The 27959-nt window shown below is 34.9% G+C and overlaps 1 protein-coding gene across 4 annotated transcripts in view; it reads right to left on the bottom strand.

Moving 5' to 3' along the window:
• Window positions 1–27959, bottom strand: part of DPP10 (dipeptidyl peptidase like 10) — a 1232656-nt gene that overhangs the window by 274599 nt on the left and 930098 nt on the right. For all 4 annotated transcript variants that reach the window (XM_070581203.1, XM_070581202.1, XM_070581204.1 and 1 more), the window contains 2 exons: window positions 24649–24743; window positions 10171–10245 (listed from right to left, as the gene is read on the bottom strand). In XM_070581203.1, the coding sequence (XP_070437304.1) occupies window positions 10171–10245; window positions 24649–24743 (170 nt within the window). The remainder of the gene's footprint in view (window positions 1–10170; window positions 10246–24648; window positions 24744–27959) is intronic.

Consider the following 27959-nt stretch of genomic DNA (forward strand, 5'->3'; position numbering starts at 1 on the left):
TAAGTCATATTACTACAAATTTGGGAATCTCCTTTGCCTCTGTATTTTCACCAATAAAATAAGAATAACACCAACAATTATAAAATGAAAGTGCAAGGAATAAAGGTGTATAAGTACAAACTTTGGCACAAAGTACATGCAGTATAAGAAAAGTAGGTTTTATTTTTATCTCTAGTCTTTGTTTGGAGTCTGGAAAGTCTTTAGTAAGTGGAAGAGATCAGTGCATTTAAATTCATTCGTCTATAACCCTGGCTGGCTGCACGTTGCAATCTCCTGGGGAGTTTTTAAAACACCACTGTTTGAGCTATATCCCAGATCAACCAAATCAGGATTTCTGCAGGGTGAGACCTAAGCATTAATAATTTTTAAGACTCTGCAGGTGATTCTGATGTAGAAGCCAAGAATGAGGATCACTGCTTTCATTCCATAAACACTGACTAAGTTTTTACTACGTGCTGTTCACTGTAGAAAACTTTACGGCCGTTAAAATGCATGAAGTAATGTTCTTGATTTAGGGTCTTATAGTTTGGTCAAGGGGATGGACTCATAGAAGGACATGTTCAATATAATGACAGAAATATTAAAATGTAAGTATGAACCAGGTGCCATAAAGACATAGAGAAGGGCAACTTATCTTCATCTGGCTCTTTATGGAAAAGTTTGTTAGAGGTTATGGTTTATTAATTCATACATTATGTTTCTGGGGGGTGGTTTTTGAGCAATGCTATGCCAGACATGTTGGACACAATTAGAGTTGTGACAAATTCTACCAAGGGGAGGGAAAGTACCATGAAACTTTTATAATAGGGGAATTTGACCAAATCAGGGAAGTCTGGAACAGTTTGATCTTTGGGTCAGATATGTTCAAGGAGACATCAAAACAATAAGTAAAAGTTATCGAGATGAAGGAGAGAACATGAGGCAGGAGTTTGTCCCAGGGAGAAGAGTGGTGGAAGCCTCAGGACTGGAGGCAGAGGGGCTGTGGAGGTGCTCTAGGAAATCCCACAAGTGCTGAATGCCAAGGGAGAGGTGTGAGAGGGGATTCTGAAAAGGTGGGCAGGGCCTTGTAGGCTGTCTTCGGACTTCCAGTGTCTTTCCCAAGAAGCCTTGGCAAGATTTTAAACAGAGGACCACAATCATATTTTTCTTTTTAAAAGGATAAGTTTAGCTCAAGTGTGGAAAACTGATTAAAAGGCACAAGATGGATTGCAGGCAAATCTACTAGGGTCATGGCATCCTCTCAAACAAGAGATGATGTAAGCACATTATCCCTCCATTTCCAGGACTCCTACTTGTAATTGAAATATATTTGACATATAACATTGTGTAAATTCAAGGTGTAAAACACGTTAATTTGATCCATTTATATATTATAATATGATTGTCGTTGTAGCAATAATTAGCACCTCTAGCATGTTACATAATTATCCTTTCTTTTTAGTAGTCGAAATAATTAAGTCCTAGTCCCCTAGCAAGCTTGATGATTATGATACATTATATCTACATTCACTGTACTCTGCATATCTCTAGGGCTTATTTACTGCTCATTGTAAGTTTCTACCCTAAAATGGCATCTGTCCTCTCCCCCACCAACCATCCCCTGATAACCGTCATTTTATTCTCTGCTTTTACAAGTTCAGCTGTTTAAAATTCCATATATAAATGATATCATCCAGTACTTGTTTTTGTTTCTAGGACTCTTCATTCATCCTTAACCCATCCTTAAGACAAGGACGCAGATGTGAGAATGCAGGCTGGAAAACTCCCCCTGAGTTATTTTAGAGTAATCACTGTTTATAAAGATGGTCACAAGCCAGGGAGAAAAGCATTTAGTGGCCTCTCTTTTCTTGGTCTAATAATGCAGGAAATATACCACTATTTTAGAAATATTTATCTCAAATATTGTTATATCTTAAAAAATAGTGGAATAAACTCAACAATCTGAATATATGAGGTGGGACTTATTTTGTTTTTGTCTATTTATTTGGCCTTTGATCATGCAAGTTTAACATTTAAAACCAGAGGGAAGTGTTAAAGATTATCTGATTTATTGCTCCTTTCTCCAGTATTGTAGGGGCATCCACCTGGGGGTTTCTAGGTTTATTTTGCTTTAGAGTCTGTTTCTGTGTAAAGGGGGTCACCTACTGAGATGCCTACGAGGGTCATCCAGCTACTACAATTGTGGGTAGTAGGCTGGGCATAAAAGAACTGAACTATCAGAGATATTTCCACCCACCACCAAGGCACTTCAGTAGAGTCAGCCAGGTTTAAGCTTTACTACTGCCAGTAGACTTCTCCTTTTTGAAAGAGGCAAAGACAGTTAGGAGGAAAGAAGACTCTTACAAGATTACCCTGAAGTGCCTCTGAAGCAGGACAATCTTCTCAAACATTTAGTCTCTACCTCCCTACAGAAGACTCATCTTTCCTTCCAATCATAAATGATCTTTTCTTCCACTTTTCCCCACTTATTACCTCTTTTTCCTTTGTAATATAGTTAGCAGAATATGTATCTTAGAGCCTTTACCATAATGTAAGATTCTTACAGTCAAAAAGCATTCATCTTGATCTATCTAGGGATTCCTACTACAACAAGCATAAAATATTCTCGAATTCTATGGAGAAGATGAACTAGGAGCCATGTTATAGGCCCAGACAATGAGAAACATTAATCTAACCCCAAAAGAAAAGCAACTTCTCACTTAGTGGAAATTATCTTTTTAATATTATAGAGCACAAATAATTTACATGGGTAAATAGTCTTCATATTTTCATATTAGAATTAGTTAATACTCATGCATCTCAAGAGAAAAGATTTAGCCTAAGTTTGATAGAAATTCATATCAAAACAAAAATTAGTATTATTTTGGCTTCTTTGCAAAGTACTAAAAAATTATTGGTTTGTATCTTACATTATTTAGTTGTGATGCAGCTCCTGATACAGAATCTTCAAAAACTGTCTATGAACCTATATTAGTAATCATACTTGCTTTATGACTACGGACACTATAATTGCAGATCCTTGCAGTGATTAAATAGTATAGTTAACATGTAAAAGGCTAAAAAAAGTCAGAACCATACTTTTCATACTTCAGGCAGAACGATTATATCAACTCAAACTCTGAATAAAACTTTTCAACATTGATAACCCCAGGTTAGTGTTTTAACACTGAGATGCCACAGGTAACAGATAGGAAAACTTACTGTTGACCTATAAACACCTTCTAAACTCAGCCTATACTAAATAATTGACATTTGACTCACACTCAGGAGATGGCTAGGGAGAGAAGACTGAATTAGTTCTCTCGAGCAAGCTACTTGACTCCAAAAGCCAGTGCTAGATCCTTTATAGTTGGCTCTCTCACAGAATCCTTGAGGCAGAATTACTACCACATGCCTTTCTCTTTATACCAGAAGATTATTCAAGACAGTAAGTTTGAGAAGTATTCATATTTTCTTCCTCTTCATTATAGCTGTGGGAAAACTCACGCTGAGGACAGGTGTGGCACCCATGAGCCAGCGTACATCTCTCAATTGTGTTGTGTGATTTGCTAATAATACATCAAAAATGTTTTTTGGAGTCTTCTGAGGTGACTGGCTATGATTACATTCACTCATATAAAAGATAGGTTTTTTTTCATTATTATGATCATTAGGAAGGTGAGTTTTTATCATTTGTCACCATAAGCAATTGTAAATAAAATAGAATAAATATTTATGCAGAAAAATACAAAACAGCACAATTTTATATTTATCATATTGGTGGGCATTTTTCTAAGTGTAAAGACAAAAGAAAACACAGCAATCTAAAAGACAAAATTTTATCACAGAATTCAAACTTTTTCTTTTTTTTGTCCTTTGGTGAGGAAGATTGGCCCAGAGCTAACATATGTTGCCCATCTTCCTCTTTTTTTCTTTTTTTTTTTTCTCCTCAAAGCCCCAGTACATGGTTGTGTATCCTATTTGTAAGTCATTCTAGTTCTTCTATGTGGGATGCTGCCACAGCATGGATTGATGTGTGGTGTGTAGGTCCATGCCCAGGATCCCAACCAGTAAATCCTAGGCCACTGAAGCAGAGCACGTGAACTTAACCACTTGGTCATGGGACCAGTCCCTCAAATTTTTTCTAAGTCAAAAAATAACTAAAGCTTGGGGCTAGTCTAGTGGCATAGTGGTTAAGTTTGCATGCTGTGCCTTGGCAACCTGAGGTTCACCGGTTCAGATCTCAGGAGCAGACCTAGCACCACTCATCAAGCCATGCTGTGGAGGCATCCCACATAAAATAGAGGAAGACTGGCACAGATGTTAGCTCAGTGACAAACTTCCACAAGCAAAAAGAGGAAGATTGGCAACAGATGATAGCTCAGGGCCAGTCTTCCTCACACACAAAACAAAAACGTAAAGCCAAAAATTGATGATATATTTAAAGAAAGGATAATAAAACTATTAATTAGATAATTAGATTAATAATTAGATTATAATCTAACTAATAATTAGATTATATAAATGGATGTTTTAAAAAACATACAAAGACTACAAAAGATAAAGGAATGGAGTATATAAATATATTATTTACCACAAAAATAACAAAATTGAGATATTAGTCAAACTGATATTCAAATACACATTAAAATAAATAAATATCTAAATGTACGCACATCTTTATATTTATATGGATAAACATATATGAGTATATATATGAATATATAAATCTTTTCAAGGGACTATCATCAAGGAACCATGCCTGAGGAGACTAATCTGCTTGACAAAATGCTGGACTGTAACAGATGAATCTTTGGAGGGTTTTGGAAAGAGTGAGTATACTTCGCTTGTAGGACGGAAACATTTGGGATCTATGTTAGCCAGCCTGTAAGACAGTCCCCCAAAATGGTCACCTCCTGGTAGTCTCCTCCAACACTGAATTAGAGCTGACTCGTGTGACCAAACAAAACAAAACAAAACAAAAATACTGTGAAAGTAACAGTTAACTTCCAAAGATAGATCACAAGACATTGGAGTTTCTGTCTTTATCGCTTGCATTACTCACTCTGGAGAAATCCAGGTACCATGTTAGCACGATACTCAAGCAGCACTGCAAAGAGGTTCATATGAAAAGGCCTGAGGACTCATGCCAAGACCCAGCACCAATTTGCCATCCATGTGAGTGACCTACCTTGGAAGTGTGTCCTCCAGCCTCGGTCAAGCTGCCAGATGACTGCAGCCCCAGCTGATACCTGATTGCAACTTCATGAGAGATCCTGAACCAGGACCACCCACCCAAGCCTATCCCAAATTCCTGATACACACAAACAGTGAGCAATAGTAAATGCTTTTTTTTAAGTCACTAAGTTTTGGTCAATTTACTGCATTATTACAAAACAGTATTATAAAATTAATACTGATTGTGTGTGCACGTGTGTGTATGTATTTGGTTAGTTGTTGGGCTAATCTATCAATTTAATAATTACTCTTTCTTTAAGATTTAGTTCTTTGTGGGTGAACACAGTAATATAACAGGCCATACATTGTCTAAGGGCAGTATAAACCAATATAACCATTTTGGAGCACAGTTTTTCAATATATAACAGGAACCCTAAAATGTGTTATACTTGGACCCCTATCTCACACAATACAGAAAAATTGTTTCAAAATAGATCAACAACGTAAATATAAGAACCAACACTACAGAGCTCTTAGAAGAAATCATAGGGGTAAGACTTCATGACCATGGATTCTTAGATATAACACCAAAAACATGTACAACAAGAGAAAAAAGTAGATGTCATACTTCATCAGAATTTTTAAAATGTATACATTAAAAGACATTATCAAGAAAGTGGAAAACAATCTACTGAGTGGGAGAAAATATTTGCAAATCATATATCTGATAGGGGTCTACTGTCTAGAATATATAAAGAGCTCTTAAACTTAACTACACAAAGGAAAAAAAAAAGACAGCTAAAATAGGTAGTGGACTTGAATAGACATTTCTCCAAAGAAGAAATACAAAAGACCAACAAGCATATGAAAATATGCTCAATATCCTTAGTTGTTAGGGAGGTGTACTCCAAAACCACAATAAGATACCAATTCATACACATTAGGACAGCTATAACAAGAAGAATGAAAATAAGAACTGTTGGTCAGGATACAGAGAAATTGAAACTCTTATACATTCCTGGTGGGAATGTAAAATGGTGTAGCCACTTTGGAAAGCAGTTTTGTGGTTCCTCAAAAAGTTAAACATAGAATCATCATTTATCTAGCAATTTCAAACCTCAATATATACCCCCAAAATTGAAAATAGGTACTCAAAAAATTCTTGTGCACAAATGTTCATAGTAGCACCATTCAATGATAGTCAAAAGGTGAAGAAACCCTGAATGTTCATCAATGGATGAATGGATAAACAAACATGGTACCTACATACAATGAAATATTATTCAACCATAAAAAAGAATGTAGTATGGATACATACCACAGTGTGTATAAACCTCAAAAACATTATGCTAAATAAATGAGCCAGACGTAAAGGTCACATATGTTTTGATTCCATTTATGTGAAGTATCCAAAATAGGTAAATCCATATATAAGAATCAGATTTGTAGTTATCAGACGGTGGAGTAAGGGAGAACGGGAAGTGACTGATTAATGGGCATGGGGTTTTCATTTTGGGTGATTAAAATGTTTTGGAACTAGACAGAGGTGGTGGTTGCGCAATTGTGAATGTACTGAATGCCACTGAATTGTTCACTTTAAAACTACTAACTTTGTGTTAACTCTTATGAATTTCAGTTCACTTAAAAATTTTGCTATATCTTTTCACACAGAAATTCCATTTATGGATATGGATCCCACAGAAATACCAAATTCAGGAAAAAAGAGGACATACTCAAAAACAGTTACAAAACATTTTTAAACATGAAAACAACTAAGGTCCAACAATAAGGAGTATCTGTAAGTGGTTGGAATCTAGCCTTTGATTGTGTTTTCCAGTTCAGCTCACCTGCCTTACAAACAAGATAAAGACAAATGATTGTAGAAGCCAGTTTGCTGGTATGCAACTACTACTTGCTAGCTGAAAGATCTTGGGTAAATTTCTAAATCTGTCTGATCCTGCACCTTCCAGCTTTTCTAAGGTCGGCTTTCTCTTCTCTGAAATGAGAATAACAGTGTTTGCCTAAAACAATGCCTAATATATGATAATTCCTATTTCCCTACATTTATATATAAAGAGAGATAAAAGGAATAAAACATATAATATACTTTTAGTGGATGTGTTTAGGTGGTTGGATTTTGTATGATTGTTTTTTCCCATCTCTGTTAATGGGCATTATACCCATGCGCGTACACACACGGACACATACACAAAGTAACCACGGCATTAAATTATTCTAAAACCATAAATGATGCCATATTGCTATCTCAGCATAAACCATATAGAACTGAATGGGATTCAAGTTCTTTCATAATTTGGGCTCAATCTGATTTACAAGTTTGTTTTATCTGTCAAAATTGTCAATCTGTGGGCTACTCTGAACTGACTTCTGTCCCTGGAAGACCTACTGCTGCCTCCAGGAAGTCCCACGTTGTCCCTCCACCTGGAATGTTTTTCTACTCATCGTTACCTATTTGCCCTTCAAAGCCCAGCATGTGCTTCCCTCTCCAACACGATTATCTCGAATGGAAAGTTTCTCTAGTCTTTAATATTACCGCTCTTGTGACACATCGTTCAATACTGTATGTCAGGGATATAAGTGTTCGTGTCATATCACCACTACTTGATTGTATGTTTTTGAAGGAGATGGTTTAATCTTGTGTTTAGATGTGTGTACACACACACACACACACACACACACATCCTGCATAATGTCTAGCCCAGTAGTTTGCACCTGATAGATGATAATAAATAAAATGAATAAATGAATGAAATTATATTAGTTTGATCATATTTTAATTATTAAATAGCTTCCTCTCACTTCCAAAGATTGATGTGACATAAACTATCTTTATTTTTCCTGAAGTTCAGCAAAAAATAAAAAAAGAAGGCAAAATATTAAAATTGGTCCATAGGTATATGTTTATGGTGTTAGTTATATTCTCATAGAATCCTGACATATTTTAGCCAAATATCCAAAGTTAACCTATCGTTATACATTATATTCCAGAGTAGCTGTACCATTACACATTCCCAACAGCAATGTATGAGTGTCCGATGTCTCTGCATGCCTGCCATCATTTGATCTAGTCATTATTTTTTAAATTTTATCCATTTTTTTTTGGTGTGTAGTGATATTCCATTGTCATTTTAATTTGCTTTTACTTAATGGCTAATAATGTTGAACATATTTTCATGAGCTTATTTGCCATCTGTATGTGCCCTTCAATGAAATGTCTCTGCATGTCATTGCCTATTTTCTGACCGTATAGTTGTTTTGTTCTGTTGTTTTTTTGTAACTGTTGAGTTTTGGGAGTTCTTTATATACTCAAGATATTAGTCCTTTTGAACATATGAATTGCAGATATTCCTTCCCATTCCGTAGCTTGTATTTTCATCATCAATACAGGGTCTTTCAGAGACCAACAGTTTTTCCTTACATACACTGTAATTTTGATGTACAGTTTAAGGATTCTTTTCCTAGCCCTAGGTCCCAAAGATTTCCTGCTGTGAGCTTTTTCCTAAAAGGTTTGTCGATTTACATTTTACATTTAAATCCATAATCTATTTTGGATTTTTATATAGTATGAGGCTTAGGTCAATGTATTTTTATTTGTTTGTTTGCTTATTTTGCTGATGGATGTCCAATTGCTCCAGCATCGTTTGTTGAAAAGACTATCTTTCCTCCATTGAATTATTTTTCCAGCTTTGTCAAAAAATCTGTTGGGCATATTTTGGGGGTCTATTTCTAGGTTTTCTATTCTGTGTCACTGATCTATGTGTCTATCCCTCTGTCAATTCCACAGAGTTTTGATTATTGTAGCTACTGAAACCTGATATTTTTTTAATGTTCATTGTCAGCTTAATAGAGCAGTAATTTTAAGTTAAAACTCTTTAAATAAATAATGTTATTTAAAAATCTTTTCGGGATATTCTAATATTTTTGTTTATAAAAATCAAGTGTTTTTCTTACTATTACACGTGATTTTTCAAAGCCTCAATGAATACAGATAACACAGAGCAAAACTTAAGGAAAAAGGCCACAACTTATAATAGCAAAAGATGTCTTTGTTTACAGTCTCCCTGACTTTTTCAGTGTAAATTAATTATTTTAAATAGAAAATATGAACTAGCCTAAGCACATAGCACATCTTTACCCCAAAAGACTAAAAGCATCAAACAGAAGGTCCCTTCAACTGTGAAATTTCATGTGCTCAAAGGCTTTCAATGCATTATACGAGGCTTCCTGCCTTAAGCCTATAAATTTTTATTGTCTGTCTTAAAGCACATAAAACTTTCTTGAGTGATTTCCAATCATTTATTTTCTACAGAAACTAATCTGCTGAATTGCCTTTTCAACATTTACTTTGCTTTTTAACAGTTCGAATTATATCTAAGTACAAAATACCCAACAACCATACATATTGCTCTAATCGTGCTATAGAGCTGACATGGAATAATGAAACACTAATTGCAATTAGAACATTTTATTTGTTCAGAATTGAATCCTTGGCTCACCACACTTTCAGAGTTTTCTGCAACCACAAGGCTATGTTCAAATACTACCAAAGAATCCAGTGATCAGAACCTGAACCAATATTTTCACCAGTCCCTTCCTACTGTACACATTGCAGGCAGCTCAGGGCACACCATTAGGAAGCGCCCTAATCTATACATAGATGAAACACTCAAGTATATAGTGAAGTTTATCCTGAAAATGTCAAAAACCCTCATTTGTTGGATTTGCTAAACTCTGCCAAACTCCCCTCTAAAAGAGATGGACATGGACCAGCACAGGCACCTGGCAGATTGCCCCAGTTATTTGTTAGCCAGTTGTGGAAGAAAGGACATCATCTCCAAGCCTCTTTTATGCAATATTGGTCATCAGTGTCCCCCTGCAGCTATTGAATATGCCAAATCTTCTCTAGGAGAGTAGATGACCAAGTAAAACTACGAACTATCACCTGAATGCATCACAAAGAAAAGTATTTTTCAAAGAAGATCTTTCCTTTACCTGTTTGACATCATAGGCAAGAAGAACATATTTTAAATCTGGTGAAACTGAATATCTTGATGCTTTGAAAGTTACCTAGAAATAAAAAGAAACAACTGTCTTAAAAAGTTTAAAAACAGAGAGATTAAAATACATTTAGATATGCAAATATCACAAAAAGATCTCAATTCTCATCATAACACTGTGAAACAGGCATTCTCATTCCTATTACAAATATATATTCACGTGTATGTATGTGTGATTATGCAGATAGATAGAAAAACTTGGAGAAGCTATATTAAACAATTCATTAAGAAAAAATCGCTAGCATGTCTTTTCTCCATGTTATCAGTTAATGACTATGCTACTATTTTCATTACGAGAAAAAAAAGGAAAACCCTTGAATTTTTTAAATAACAAACTGCTTTTATATTTGCATGTTGGATTGATCAAAAGGAAAAGAAATAGCCACATTTTGTGGTGTCTGATTTTCTGTCTCCATGCTTTTGTTTTCTTACAGGTTGCATATTTATATTTAAAAGAAGACATTTACATTAAAGACAGAATGTCTTTAAAGGAAAATTCTAGAGTGAAACAGATTAAAACACAAATACATAAATAATTACACTTGATATATATCTCAAGGTACATATATATATGTGTGTGTGTATATATAACACTACACTGTACTTGATTGACTCTGAGTCCATAGTTTTATCATTGAATAAACTTGATATTAGACAGAATTAAAAACAAAGCGAAGGAGAAATACATTGAGAGTGAAGTGATTTTTTTTTGAAATAGATTATATTTAATTTCATATATAAAGAGAATGAAAACAAATTGACTTGACGCATCAAAAGCCTACAAAATACAAACAAAAATATAAAATAAACTCTGTATGAATTTTAGGCAAACTAGTTTGTATGATTTTTGCAGAAAAATACATATATAAATAATTCTGTAAACCTTATGTCAGGGCAGTTTCCACGAAACTGTTTTCTCTGAAGAACAAAAAAAATTTCCTACTTAGCAATCCCCAAAACACAACAGACAGGAGAAGAAACTCAAACTAATCAATATTTGGAAAACTTTGCATGATATTATAAAAATATATTTGGTCTTTTTTCCCTGGTTCCTAACACAGAGCTCCTAAAATGCTTGCAGTTTCCTGAGTGATGAGCGTCTTTCGTAATTAATAACTAATCCTTTTGACCATACCCAGTTTATGCTAATAAGATGACACAAGAAGTAGGGTAGGGGAGAGCGGCTGGATAGCTTCTGGATGGGGGCTGGTCACCCAAGGAGCCAACCAGCTGATAAGAGGATTAGAACTTTCAACCCTATCCAGAGGTCAGTGAAGGTGGAAGGCTGGAGATGGGGTTCAATCACGTGGCCAATGATTTAATCAATCACATCTACATGATGAAACCTTGATGAAAACCTCTAAATAATGAGATTTGGAGACACTTCCTTGTTAGTAAACATATCAATATACTATGTTGGCACACCTACACTCCACAGAGACAGAGACTGTGCTTGGGACTCTTCTGGATTTTCCCTATTTACCTCTTGACCTGCCTCTTCATTTGTATCCTCTATAAACCAGTAATCCTAAGTATAGCACTTTCTGTGAGTCATTCCAGCAACTTACCAAACCTGAAGGGGGATTGTGGGAACCATCAAATTTGTAACCAAGTTGGACAGAAATGCAGGTAGTATGGGGACTCAGGACTTGCAGCTGGGTATCTGAAGTGGGGGCAGTCCCTGAGTCTTTAACCTGTAGGGTCTGTACTAACTCTAGGTAGTCAGTATCAGAATTGAATTGAATTATGGGTCACTCTGTTTGTGTCAGAGAATTATTGTTGGAGTAACATAGTTTGTCAATCTCTGAGCCAGATATGCAAGAAACTGGAGCGGTCTGGGAGAAAATACCCTTATATGGTTAGAGTTTTTGCCTGCATGTACATCCATCTTGTACAGCCCATGAATAAGACACTTTAGAAGAAGGTCAGAATTGTCACTGGCAATAATTCATGTGAAGGATTTTGTTTTTCATTTTTTCAAAAATCCATTTCAATAATAATGAAAATAACAACAAAACAATAACAATAGATCTATCGTTATCTATCATCAGCTCTGTAAATTGCTGATAACTTTGTAGTTTTCAATAATCCTCAATCTTCCTCATGACAATATTTTGAGGTAGGTATCCTCATTCTTTCTCTTCCTTCTTCTCTTGCTAACTTACTGTGTATTGAAACGATGGAAACTAGACTGTGGGGAATTTAGGGTGACATTGAACACAAGATCATCTCTCTCAAGATTACAGTACTAGAAGGTATATTGTTACACAGTAAGGGGACATTTATTGCTATTTAAAAATTGGTTAAAAGGGCAATGTCCCATGGGGATTAGAAAACTCTAATACCACAGTTCTTAAACTTTTCTCAAGGTCACAGATAAGCACACATAACCAAAGAATAGAGAAAGAACTCCTTTAATAAACCCTGCATTATCTCAACAGCAGGAGTTTCTTTCTATCAATTTGTTTTTTCTAAAGAGAGCTTCGCAATCTGAGTTGTTTAAAAAAAATCTCAACACCCTCGTCCCCATTCACTCTCATGTGATGTTCCTCACACAAATTAACTTCACACGTTCACAGGTGCGTCTGTGCCTCCGGTAACAACGTTTTAGTATCTTTTGCAGTTCCTACAATTATCCAGTCTGGCACTTTATTAATTATCACTATATTGCCTCCAGCTTATGCGGCACACTAACTGGGAAACTTTTCAAGTATCTTTTGAGGGGCCCAAGCTGCTGAACCTTCTCTGAATTTAGAGAGTATTGAGCAGGTCACTGGTGCTGCAAAGAGACTTGCTGATAATACAGATATAAAAAACACATCCTTGCAGCTCAGTCAAGGGACATTGGAAGTCTCAGGCAAATCTTTCTTAGCATAAGCCATTAATGTTATCATCTGTTGCATCTGAGAGATTAATTCTTTCTAGCAGCCACAGGAGACCCCTTGGTCTACATTGACCCTAATTACAGACATTAACATAGTTCTGGTTGAGTCTTAACTTGATATGGCTTCAAATTAGTGTTTGGGGAGGTTTATTATTGCCAATGATGCTATTATATTACCTACATACTTAATCACTTAACTACTTTTGAAATAGAATAATGTAGAAATATTTTCTACATGTGTTTATTGCTATGATTCAGCAACGATGCCTACCAGTGCATTTTCTGACACTGAACATGGTACAAAGGGCATTAAACTGCATGAACTCTGCCATCTAGGAACATTTAATTAAAGCCAAGCAAGGTAGGATAAACAGAGGAAATTAAACATGCAGGTGGTTAACTAAACCAATTAAAGAACACAAGACATTCGATCAACTTAAGAAACAAACGCATGCTTTCAGGCAGCTTGGGAAGATTTTGTAGTACCTCATTTGTATGTATCATTCAATTCTACCAAAAGCCATATATTGAACATTTGCATTATGACAAGCACTGTGGTAGACACTGAAAGTGCTATGAAGTTGAGAAACCAAATCCCCCAGAAGCTTTTCCTTCTCAAATTGGGCAGGATAAAACAAACACAGTGTTCCTCTGTAGTCCATGGTAGAGCAGGGGTTCAAAACCCAAATGCCTTAAGGGACTAAGAATGTAGTGGACGAAATGAAGCTGTCTGAGTAAATCGAGGGCAAATGGAGTAGCCAGGCTGCCTAAAAGGGGCAATGGCCCTTCAGCTCCAGACAATCATTATTTTACAGGGAAGTGTATATAATATTCTAGTTTTCCAAATTTTTTTCAAGATAAGCTAGAAGGGGGCCAGCCCCATGGCCAAGTGGTTAAGTTTGGGCACTCTGCTTCGTCGGTAGAGAGTTTGCCAGTTCAGATCCTGGGCGTGGACCTACACACCACTCATCATGCTGTGGTGGCAAGCCACAAAGAAGAACTAGAATGACTTACAACTAGGATATACAACTATGTACTAGGGTTTTGTGGAGATAAAAATAAGATAAGCTAGAAATCAAGACTTTAATTTACAATCTTATGATTTTAAAAATATAACCCAATGCTTTTAAATATAATATGAGGACCAGTTTCTGCCTAGGAGCTACCAGTTTGCTAATTTTTGGTAAAGTAATAACTGATATAAGGATGAAGGAGGAGAAAGTAGACAATGCTATGAGATTTAAAGAATTGAACAGTATCCTTTTCATATATTTGCTGGTAATATAAGTGAAAAATTCACGATCCAAAGTTTTTCAGTTAGATGAAATTATAGACTACACTATGAGACTAACCTTGATAAAATGCAGAAATGTTTAAAAAGATTCCTGGAGAGGTGGGGGCCAGCCTCATGGATTACTGCTAATATTAATAATGCACGTACTCTTACCAATACGAATATGGCAGAGCCAATCAATGTTTTCTGCATGGTGCAATTTAAAGCCAAGGAAGCAACAAAATCGCATTTGAATTTAGAACAACTACTCTAGCAGTTGGGTGGAAAATGAGTTGAATCTGTTGACATTTTGAGGTCATGAGATGTGGTAAGAGGCTCTCATGACAATTCAGGCAAACATTATCAAGAAGTTAAGGAAGAAGCAAGGGCATAGAGATGAGGGGACTTATGCAAGACAGACTGTGGACAAAAAGATTTTAATGATTAGTTTGGAAGACAGAAAGAATGGTGTGTACTAAAGAATTCTGTGTTTTCAAGTGTTTATCATTAAGTGAATGTTGCTACTGCAAAAACAAGCATAATTTGAGGAAAATTTTAGACATGCCAATTTTAGACGTGTTATCGTTATAGTCCCTGCAGGATATCCTAGAGGGGATGTTTAGGAATTTTGTATAAAAGCTTGGAGTTTAAGAGAGAAATCCAGGAGCCTCAGCATTAATTAGTTCTATGGAATATTAGATGAAATTTTAAGTTCAATGCAAATCCATCTTCATCAAATAAAAGGCACAAAACCCCTCAAACAACGTTCTACCAGGGGCGGATCCATAACAATGCAGTCATTATTAGTATTGCTTACTATCACTCTTATTCTTTAAATGTGCATGTTTTCTTTCTCTTGTACTTTTGTTCAGCCTGCACTACTTGCTGCAGTATTTTCATCTTTCCCTGTTCCTTATTCAAATTGTGTTTCTCAAAAATATCGTTCTAATTCGCCCTCTTCAAGCCTTCCCTGTCCTTTTCAGCTCAAGCGATTCATCTGACCTCATATGTATATAATTACACGTGCAGGTCATCTAATCATTGATCACTGTTTCATGATTGCTCTTCTAGGTTGTTTGGAACTGCAATTTACATCTTTTATTGCCACAGTAATGCCCCTATTAAGAGGCTCCATTGCAATGATTCACTTCTGTCAGAAACATTATAACTAGAGGTAGAAATAAAGATAATGATGGTGTTCCAAGATGTCAGATATTGAAGATCATGGCAAGAAATCATTAAACACAAACTTAAATGTCAGAAGTGCCAGAAAATATAAAATATGCATTCGTATGACTTGAGGCTGAAAAGGACTGAGTAAGAGGAGAAGAATAAGAGATGGGGTTAAAATTAACACAAGTTGGTAAGAAAATGTGGTTACCTTAAGATTGAGAAATGACAGAAGCACAGGCACTGTGCAGTTCAATTGAGTATTGTTTTAGATCTTTTAACAAGCTAATGATAAAAATATGTATAGGCATCTCAATTTCCAAAAAAATTACTGGTCCAGGAACTGGAGCTGAATAATCCTCTAAGCCTTAAAGTGTAGGTGGGTACATTTTCAACAGATAGAGAATGATGAAAACGAGAAAGTAGGTCTTCGTGGACCCTATGGTCTTTTCTTCCTGTGCCCTCCACCTCCACCCCAACAAACTTCCTGCATACACACACACACACACACACACACACACACACTCACATCCCTTATGTTTAACTTATTTGCCCTCAAACTTCCCTCATTACCCAATATCATTTTTAATTTACTGATATCTGAAAAAAATGTTTAGAAAAGTCATCTCTTATTCCAGAAAAAATAAAATATCAACTTTTCACATATGTGATTAAATATATATGATGAATGTTTCTTTTACCATGCAGCTTATAAGTGATCGTGAAATAAGTATGAGGAAGGATTTTAGAAAGCCAGTTGAACTTATGGGGATGAGAGGAGGGAGAACGATTACTGTGCGGTTGATGAACAGTAAGGGAGATCAAGAGAAGCCAGAGAAGACGACAACCAAATTGTAGTCCTTGCCAAAGATGGGTTCCTGTCAAGCCTGGCTTCAAATCATAGGAACAAGGAAGAAGCAAATAGGTTCTCTTTTTATCTTTTAACTGTAAACAAAGCCATGATTTGTTTTTTATACCCATAATTATGTTTATACGCAAAGAACTGCAAACTCAAATCTTTTACCGTGTATTTTTCCTGTGTTCTCTTTTCCTAGCTACCCAGTTACTTAGAATAGTGCTTAAATTATATTTCTTTGTGATACCCACGACATCAATGTTGTATAAACATAATAGATGGCCTGGCTTCTTTATTTTCTTGTCACCATGCATTTTATTGATACTAGAATATTTTGTAAAACAACTTGATGCAGAAAACACCATGACAGAAGCAGGTAGTTTTTAAGACTATTGAATCAGTACCTACTAACGCATGTAGAGTGCCTCACCTAGGTCTTTACTGATCAATAAATGTAAGGCCAAATTAACATTCTATTGATTTGGATCATAGGCCACACACTAAAACATTTAAGAAACAATTTTTATTTTTAATAGAAGGTGAAAACTAATGATCTCTGAATTCTATTAATAACTTAAAGAAACAGAGCAGACAAGGTGACTTTGATGAGAAGAATGTCAATACCCTCCACCCAAAGTATCAAAAAATTAGAAAAGCTTTGGCTGGAGAAAGAAGGAAAGGGATGTTGTAACTTGCATATTTACCTAAACTATTTCTTTGAAGTTCAGCTTGTGCCAATCTATTGACTCTTCCATTTGTCTTAATGCTTTATAATCATATTTCAAAAGTATTTTTCTCTTAATGATGTTGTTACATTCAAGTACAACTGCATTAAAGAATACAGCCTATCGATAGAAATTAAAAGTTATGTGAGTCCTAAAAATTCTCACATTAGAATTTCTAATTTGAAAGAAATTGCATGTTCGTGAGTCAGAAGACTAAATTTTGCTTAGGTAGCAATATTTCCCAAATTGACCTACAGAATCAACAAAATCTCTATCAAAATCCCAGCTTCCTTTTTTTCTGAAAAAAAATTACCAGTTGATCTTAACATTCATATGGAAATACAAGGAACCCATAATATTCAAAACAATCTTGAAAAAGAAGGACAAAGTTCAAGGACTCACACCTTTTGATTTGAAGTCTTATTACAAAGCTCCAGTAATCAAGACTGTAGCACTAGCATAAGGGCAGACACACAGATTAACAGAACTCAGAGTACAGAAATAAATCCATATATTTGGGGGTCAATTGATATTTCACAAGAATACCAAAAACATTCAGTGGGGAAAGAATAGTTTTTCCAAGCAATGTTGCATGACCAACTGGATATCCATGTGCAAAAGAAAAAATCTGGACTCCCTACCTCACATTATATGCAAAATTACCTCAAAATGAGTCATAGAACGAAATGTAAGAACAAAACTATAATACTCTTAGGTAAAAACATAAGAGTCAGTTTTCATGATCTTGGGTTAGGCAATAGTTTCTTAGATTAACAACAAAGTGCATAAGATAAAATTTTAAAAAAGATTAATTTGACTTCATCAAAATTAAAAAATATTTTCTGCCTCAAAGAAAGCTACCCAAATAGTGAAAGGCAACACACTTGAGAGAAAATATTTGCAAATTTTATATCTGACAAGAAACTTGTATTTTGGATATATAAGAACACTTAAAATTCATCAATAAAAAGAAAAAGAGCCCAATTAAAAAATGGGCAATGGATTTTAACAAAACCTTCTCCAAAGAAGATATGCAAATGGATAATAAGCACATGAAAAGATGTCTACCATTAATTAAGGAAATGCAAATCAAAGCTACAATGAGATACCACTTCACACACGCTCAGATGGCTAAAATCAAAAAGACAGACAAAGATAAACATTGACTAGGATGTGAAGAAATTTGGCTCCTCTTATACTGCTGCTGGAAGGTAAATAAGAGCAATCACCTCGGAAAATAATTGTACCGTTCTTCAAAACGCTAAACATAGAGTTACCATATGACCCAGAATTCTCCTCCAAAGTGGAAATAGGTCAAGAGGAATGAAAACTTGTGCTTACACAAAACTTGTATACAAATGTTCACAGCAGCAGTATTCATAATAGCCCAAAAGTGAAACAACTCAAATGTCCATAAACTAATGAATGAACAAACAAAATGTGCTATATTCATATAATGGACATAAGAAAGAAGGAAGTGTTGATACTTCCTAAAACATAGATGAACCTTGAGCACATTATGCTAAGTGAAAGAAGCCAGTCATTAAAAGACCACATTGTATATTTCATTTATTTGAAATGTGCAGAACACACAAGTCTATAGCAACACAAAGATTAGTAGTTGCCGCTGCTATGGACGAAGAGATAAGGATGGAGAACGGCTGCTCATGTATACAGGTTTCTTTTGGGGCAGATGAAAATGTTCTAAAATTAGATTGTGTTGCTGGTTGCACAACTTTGTGAATACACTAAAAGCCACTAAACTGTACACTTAGAATGGGTGAAGATTATGCTATGAGAAATATATCCCAATAAAGCTGTTACAAACGAGAGAGAGAGAGAGAGGAGAAAGAGAAAGAGGAGGAAATTGGAAAAAAATGAAAGTGAAGAGTAATGTGATAAAGTCAAAAGGAGTTAGTGCAATTACCATGCTCTAATTTCTTTCCAAATAGTTAAATTAAACTTTAATTCAGCTCTGTTTCTCCCATTAGCCAAAAACTGGAAAAAAATGACAGTTACAAGTCATTTTACTTATTATATAAATGTCAATTAATTAAGAGATGAATAGATTTTACAGAAACTAAGGTGTAAGAACTATTTCTTTCAATGTCTAGCAAGCAATGAATAAATTTGAGGATGAAATAAAGCTTCTTCCTACATTTATATACATTTTTTAATATACTACAAATTAACAATGTTTAAAAAATAAAAAAAGATGTGAAGAATCAGGTAATTGTTTTCTGTCCTTTGATGTTTTCTGAAAATAAATATTATTCATTTCAGTAATCAGAGCATCTCTTTACTTGTGTGCAATCTGATGGGCTCACTCCTTTAGTTGCTGGGGAAAATAATTATTTTTGTTTACAACTTACTTTACTTTGTAGCTGATTCAAATTTTAGGAGACTTAATTAGCTCTCCTTTTTCTCCTACATTCTTTCATGGGCTTCTCTTAATCAAATATTTACATAAATAATGCTATGGAAAAGAAAATAAATATAATTACTTTATAAAATGTGCACTAAGTGTATAATTTGTTCTATGCTGTCATTGCTGTAGCCACTGAAGACATGAAGTTGACTAAGGCTTGGTTGGCCTCTTCTCTTAAGAACTTTATAAACTTGTGGGAATTTTAATTGAAGATGTAAATATGTATCAATAACCACTCAATCAAAATCTAACAAAAACTTGTCTTTGAATAAGCTTTCATATTTCTGGATTTCTAAGGGACTGCTACAAGGGAATTAATCAATTATATCAACCATCTATTTGACTCTGAAAATTAAAGTTTTAATTTTAACATTTTAATCAAGGAACTTGTCCTAAATAATGCTTGATAGATATCCCCACTTATTTCCTAAACATGGTTTAACAGATAGTTTCATCCAACCAGACCCTCAAACCTGATTTTTGCTCAAGATTCCCCATCTCAGTGGTTAACTCCCCTATCCATTAAGCCACACATTCAAAATACCAAGCATTGTCCTTGACATCTCCTTTGTAAAACCCCCATACCCATCCTGTTGCCTTCTCTTTACCTATTATTACCTTTCAAATCTTTTCACTTCTTTCAATCTCCACTGCCACTGCCCAGGTCTATCTTCTTATGATCTCAAGCCTAGGTCCCTCCAATAGTGTCTTTATTTGTACTCTCCTGAGCCACACCTTTCAATTTTAATTTATTCTTCAACTTCAACAGAGAGATCTTTGTTTCAAAAAGCAAATCTGATTATCTTTAATAATCCATCACCATGACCTGCATGATCTGGCCCCTAACTATCTTTCCAACTTCGTCTGGCTTCCATTTCCTTGTGCTGCTCCAGTCACACTAGCATCCTTTCAGTGTTTCTAAACACTGTTCCTTGTCTCAAGCTATTCCTGCTACCCCCAAGCTCGATTCTTATCTACTCAACTTCCCTTCACTCATCTTCATTTCATTAGGGAAACTTTTAATCATCCCATGATTTCTTTTGTATCTGTCTAGAACAGGATATCTCAAGTTTGGCACTGTTAATATCTTCAGCTGGATAATTCTTTGCTGTGAGGAGCTATCTTAAGCATTGTAGAATGTTTAGTGGCATCCCTTATCTCTACTCACTAGATTCCCATGGCAAACTCCTCACCTCCAGCCATAACAATCAAGACTGTCTCCAGAGTTGCCAAATGTCTCCTGATGGCAAAAGTCTTCCTAATTGAGAAACACTGGTCCAAAGAAAGAAAGATACTGTACTGTCATGCACACAGCCGCATGCATAAGTGTACAGTTCCTATGATTTCATGGTCATCAGCATCAGTTACACTATTGATGTCAATCACTACTGGGGTACCAACATAGACTGCTAAGGCCAGATCTTAAAAATATAGCAAATTCTCCATGATTATAGCTAGCATATGAGGCCACTTGGCAAGTCAGAAATATCTGATAACCTTTCTTTATGTCAAATTGTAAGAGGTAAAATTTGGGGAGCCTTTATCTAACAATTCTTTACTTGTTCCATTGTATTTTTTCATAAGACACCTATTTCCCCAAACATGAACCAGAAAATAAGTTTATTGATTTCATAATGGTACAAAAAGTTTGCTCTACCTCTCTCCCCCCACATACCCAGTGGCAGAACAAATAAAATACCATGCTGGCATGCAAACAAATGGAAGCCATCTCTATGCATGATAAGTCAATAAATATTCCTGGTCACCTAACTATTTTGTAATGGCCTATTAATAGACAATTGAACCAAAAATGTGTAGCTAACATTTTCTTTGGAATCATTCTGCTACCATATATGAATTTCCCCCCTCTGTTTTAGGCTATTTTTATAGCATGTTTTTAAAAGCTTACAGATTTTCAGAATCAAAGAGTTGTAAAATTCTTATCTATCCATCATCTCTTTCCATATTAGTGCATGTGCCCTTTTTTTTTTTTAACCTTAACAATGTTTAAGCACATGGCTGGGACCCATGTTTACAGTTTCTTTCTAATTTCAAAAAGTGATTTGTTAGAACTATTTATGGCTGTTAGTGTTTTCTGCCAAGACCACTGGTGATATTCAATTTATTGACAGCAGAAAAAGTACAGCTAATACTTGCGAAACATTTTCCTTATTGTCACTGTGAATGAGCTTTTGTTTGAAATAGTTCTGGCTTTAAGAGATAACATTTCGAAACACTTAGAAATGATTAAGAGCAGTTTTGGGGCTAAATCACTTCTTTCACATAACTCTCCTTTAAAAAGTTATATACCCTTTAATTTGCTCCTTCATTAGAAATCCACCTACACTCAAACCAAAAGGATGCCTTAAGACAATTATCTCAGAACAATGATTTACTTTTGTTTTATTTTTGGCAACCATGCCCAATAAGATTGTTGCTCATAGTCTGCTAACCAGGATTACACAGCTAAAAGTACCCACTATTCATATTTAAAATGTGTTTAAGCAGGGAAATGACAATGTGCTATTATCTTAAATTTTAAAATAAATTGATGGTCACATTTTACCAGACTACATCTTATTAAATAATGAGCCATTCTGTTATTACATTTTTATCGATAATATGTTTATTCTTTCAATTGATTTGGCACATTTTATTACAAAGCTTTTTATAGAGATCTGATCCAATTAATTATGCTTGTAATTAAAATATTGGTAATTGCCCAAAGAAAAAACTGCACAATGAACAAAATTCTTATGCTTCAATAAGAATGGCCTGGGAGAGAAAGTAAGTCAAATCAAGTAAGTCAAGACTGTAGCCTAACATGAGCTTTAAAAACACAACTGTAGTTAATAATACTATCTTGAAGTTGGGAGGAAATGATTAAATAAGTTCTCTAAAATCATCAAGAATCATGGTATTTTGCATTTTTGTTTGCAGTTTTGGGTCAACTAGTTGCAAATATATGCCACACTCCAATCCTTTATCCACCCCGTCTCCCAGCCCATTGAATTCTGACACCTCTAGGAGTTATAAATTGCTTAATTATCTGTGTTGTGAGATAAATGTCTTTAGAGAGGCAGTGAATCTTAGAAGATCAGTAAATTAGAATATTTGCTAAATATGACTCTGTGGTAATTAAGAGTCATAGCCTACATAGAAGAGAGTAGAAAGAGACCTCAAAAGGATTTAAAAAGATTAAACACAAGGACAAAGATATTAATTAGCACATGGAGAAAACCACAATAAGATAAGATGGATGTGGTGTGAAGTACCCACAAAAGAATTGGGATACTGCAATAAAAACCAAACAGTTTTGCTTGTTTTTGTTTCTTTTTTGCTTTTCTTTTGTATCATAGAGGCAAAGAAAGCAAGGGATAAATGTGGAAAAAAACGCATAATTTGTGAGCAGACAGAAGACCTCATTAGCCTGTGTAAGAGAATAATCAGTAAGGAACAGTCACATAAGCAAGTATTCATATATTGAGTGTGTACAGCTAATCTAAGTGTGTGGCCATTGCAGGCCTATACTCCCCAACAAAAATGATACTTTACGATAAAGGAAACAAAATTGAAAATGAATTTCATTTTGTTCCCCAAACTAATTTTATCAAAAATCAATTCACATTGACTTTAATCAGTAAACCATTAGCATACCCTCTCCGCATTACCAATTCTTGCTTTCTGCCTCCCGAACTCCCTTCTATTGAGGGGTTCTTTTCCATTGATTTCAGCATTTCTCAATGATTCCTTAGCCTCTTCTCTAGTATCTCTAAGGACCTTCCAATTAAAAAATAACAGATAGTGCTCTATACTGTTTATTAAACTTTTTCATGAGCGTTAATGTTATCTCTCCCAAGGAAATCCATATTCTTAGAAAGTGAGCGATATACCTTATACAACCTTGGCATTCCACAAGTGCTGTAAAGTGTCGCATTCAGAGTAGCTGTTCCTCTAATACTTGTGAATTAACCCATTAGTTTAAACCAAAAATGCCATTATTCTCTATTACTTACTGACCTAATTGCTAAGGTACTTCAGCTGGTGAGTTTAATTTAACCTAATAGATATATACCTACATAATCACTTCATGATTTCAATGACCACTTTTTCTTAATATGTAAAAACAATAAACAACAGAAACTTTCAGTCCATTTCTTCCACCTGGCCATCCCATAATAAACATGAAGACTAAATGTCTATTCCAAATGTACAAGTAGGAATAAGTAAACAAGGCAGCTGATGATTTGCTCATGGATTTAATTTGTGTAGAAAATCTTCTGGGGTCTTGTTTATGTTTTTGTTTGTATCATATGAGCTATCTAATAGGAAATATATTGAATCTTTGATTATATAAAAGAGTGAACAAATAACTGTGCACTATTTTTCAGTGGTGTTTGATAGCTAGAATTTGAAAATTTGCAACAGTTTATTCATTATCACTACTCAATAGGTAATAGCTAACTCTAACCTTAAGAGGACTGAATTTACGAGAAAGACAGTAGTTCATATTTTTTTATAACAGCAAAATAAATGCACTCAGTTATTTGAACATTGGGCTAACCAATGATTCTGGAGTAGGAAAAGGGTACTGATAGAATCCTAAATTATTAAAGTAAAACAAATCAACCCCGGTGAAAGGCCGGTTTTAGAAAGCCTGCCTTCTGCTTGATCTGGAAAACCACAAGGGAATGAGAAAGAAGTCAGGAAGAATGAAAAGTAAAGGGGAAGAAAACGTTAATGATAACTTACCTTAGACTATTGTTTTTTAAATCTTGGCATTTGTATGACTAATCTTACATAGAAAATATTGGAAGAAATATTCATTCTAAAAAGCAATTACTATTTCTGGAAGCATGCACTCATTTACTAAAGAGGATAAATGGGAAGAAAATGAAGCAGAGTCGTCACATGGGTACTTTCTACCAATAGATCTACTGATTCTAATGATATTCCAGACTTAACTTTTCACCGGAAATGGTTTGCAAGTGCTGGAGCTGAAGAAAAGAAAGTTATGTACACCTAGAGAGCATTCTAAACAATACCGAAATGCATAAATTAATTATTCATTACTTACAAAAGTTGTGTTTTCCAATAATAATGTGGTATCATTTGTTTCTATATTCAGTTTAATGACATGTCCATTCTCGCTTTTATACACCACATCTGTATCTGTAACAACAAAGATATTAACAATAGACAAACACATTGACTAGGTAATATAATAACTGTAGAGGAGAAAATGTGTGTAATAAACAGAGACATTAGAACAATCATTGTTAGCCCCTAATAACCTGAGCAGATTTCTCTACTTGGCTCGCATTAATTCTCTTCAATGATCAGGAAGCTGGCCTAGCACACAATCTATTGTGCAATGAAAACAGGGTTAGTGAAAGGGCCACCGAGACTCCGGGTTTATTAATATTAAAATTAATTAAAATATGGGCAATCTGCTGCCTATTCTGAGATGAGAAAGACGGAACAGCGAGAAGTGTCTCCAGTTTCCAAAGTAACCTGTTACTTATTAGTGATCTAGCTAAACTTATAACAAAGGATGCCAGCTAACCGTAACTTTACCCAATACTAAGGGTTGTCATAATGATCCACCCTCATGCATACTTTTTCATGTATCCAGTCCTATCACCACTCAATTCCTATTCAACCTCTCCCTCCTTTGGGTTGAGAATGTTGTCTGGTATTTTATCTGGCTTGTGTGGTCACAGATCAAGATTTCTGACACTGTTAGTATACTGTTGTGTCTACTTTGTCAACTCTAAGAGAAAGATGTCTTCATTTTAAATCATTGCCTTACTTCTGGACGGCTGCTGATTTTACATATGTTTTAAGTTAAATTCGGCCACATTCATCAGGAAATTAAATCATCTTAAGGATATCTTAGACCAAAAATATCAACCTGAGGGAAAATTGCCACAGAGGATACTCACGAGTTAAAAATGTTATATGTAAAAACTGTATATATAAAAGGGAAAACACCTAAATAAAAGCAGTCTTAAGTGCTTTCTTTCTTTTTTTAAAAAAAATGATAAGTTCCTTTCCAGTTTTACTTAATTCTAACCTTTTCTATGATATTGCACCTCCCTAACCCATGCTCATCCTTGGAAAAAAGGCTGTATCGAAGGGGATTGGGTCCACTCTTCATGGTGAATGATGTTATATAAGGTAAAACCTTTCAGAACCTGGATGTCTTCATTTGTATAATGGTAAACAAATACCGCATGGTGGGTTATGAAGATTATGTGGAAATGTCTGACACTTTTGGCAAAGCAAGATTTTCAGACTGTTCTTTAGCTATTTCAACTAGTAACACCTAGAAGTTATACAATGAGAAGCAATCAATACTAGAAAAAAATGTTTGTGTTTCTTCAGTGTTTCATTCAGAAGACTGAGTGTCCAATATGACCCTCCTTTTGCAGTCAGAAATGGCACAGATGGCCCGTAATCCTTCTTAACCTTAATCACATGGGGACAGTGACATGTTGGAACTGTGGCCTGAGTGACAGGGAAAGACAAATAGTGTTTTAAAAAAGAAGGAAAAGAGACGCAGAAAGATTTCCAAGTTACTATCTGAAGTGGACTGTATGGATTGAAAGATAGTTCTATGTGATATAAAATAAGGCATTGTTACCTTCTGAACATGTTATGACTCATTTCGTCTTGCCAGTTGATTCTGGTCTCCTGCCTTCCTGCTCTCAATTAGTGCTTGCTAGAATTAATAGTCCAACCCCAACCAACCCTCTCTGTTATTTTTCTTGATATTCTAAATTCTAGACCTTTTCTTGATATTGATGAACATTACCATCATAGATTAGCAAGAAAAGCCAAATAGCACTCCTCAACAAGTCATCCTGTTAGAGTTTCCCAGTAAATTAAGAGAACAAGGATTTTCCCCCTTCTACTGCACCGTGGAGATAAATATAGCAAAAGCCACTAAATGAGTGGTTCTTCTCCCAGAGGGCAAGCACACTGCAGAATTCTAAATAGGGATGAAGTCTGTGGGCTCAGGGAGAAAGAAGAGTTTAAAGAGCAATGCTATTATAAATGCTAGTTCCTCTTCAATGGAAGAGATAGGGTAACATAGAGCCCCTTAATCTCTCAAAGTAAGAGAAAACCCCACCAGGTGATGATTGTATTAGTGGTGGAATAAGGAAAATTAGTTTTTATTTCCTTTAGAACCAAAGTAGAAGAAAGTGAAGCTTGTTTGAGAAGATAAAGACTACATTTAACATTTTTTAAGTATATTTTATTGGGTAATTATTTAAACTTGAGAAAATCTACAGAGATTTGAGATTTATAAATACCTCTAGAGCTGCACTCTTGTAAATTTTACTATTAGACTTTAAATGTTGCATTAGTAGGAGAAGCTTTTTTTTTAATTCAAGGCTAACTCGCTAACAATATTTAGTACAGATTTCTGCATGAATTATTTTAAAAGCATCTAATATCTGCCTTTATTAATTCTCTTTGATTTTTTTTCTGGTCTTTAAAATAGGGTCTTCTGGATCTCATATTTATCCTACTTTATGGTTTGATTTATAATCACTGGTGGAATCTCCCAGTTTTGATTTATAATCACTGGTGGAATCTCCCAGTTTTGAAACTCTTATTATTAAATTATTCTCTGGAACTATACTTCAAAACTGTCACCTCATATTTTGTTTAATATTAGGTAATGAAATATGAGTGAATTAGATCAATGAGTAAAGTGCATTAACACAAGAAGATTAAGGTAGAATCATTCTTAAAACATAGTATTATGTGTGTCTATACAGTACTTTGATTAAATAATCTTTCTTCCTTTGCAGTTCATTGAAAGTTGGATCAATTATCCTGAACATACAGTCAATTCAGGTTTTCCAAATAAAAAGGTGTGACAAGATAGAAGCACTGTCTAGCCTCTCCATCCTGAGCTCCATGAATGTATTTTTAGCGTCTGTCTTCCTAAATGATTATTTCTGTCATTTCTGTGCAATCCCTTTTTCCATAATTTTTCTAACAAAAGGGAAAACGTAATAGCATACCCTAGTTTAAGATCTTTCAGTTAAATGCAACCTTTTATTTTATACCTCTTCCACACAAAGCAGCTAGCAAAGCACATCACATTACAGTTCAGTTCCCAATTTGCTACTGAAACTGAGAATGGAGGCCTCTGCACCCATCTCAACTTCAGGACCCAGAACCAAAGCAGCCTACATCCGTAAGATTTTACTTTTAGTTCTTGCAAATTCTTGCTCATAAAGATAAAGCTGTAAATCAGTACAAAAACAATTTCTTTTTTCAGGAACTTGATGAAAATTAATTTATCTGAACCATAAGCTCCCACAATTGACCCAATTTCTTAATTATAAAACAACTGTTTACCTAAGACAC

This window comes from Equus przewalskii, chromosome 17, assembly GCF_037783145.1.
Source record: "Equus przewalskii isolate Varuska chromosome 17, EquPr2, whole genome shotgun sequence".
Lineage (NCBI taxonomy): Eukaryota > Metazoa > Chordata > Mammalia > Perissodactyla > Equidae > Equus > Equus przewalskii.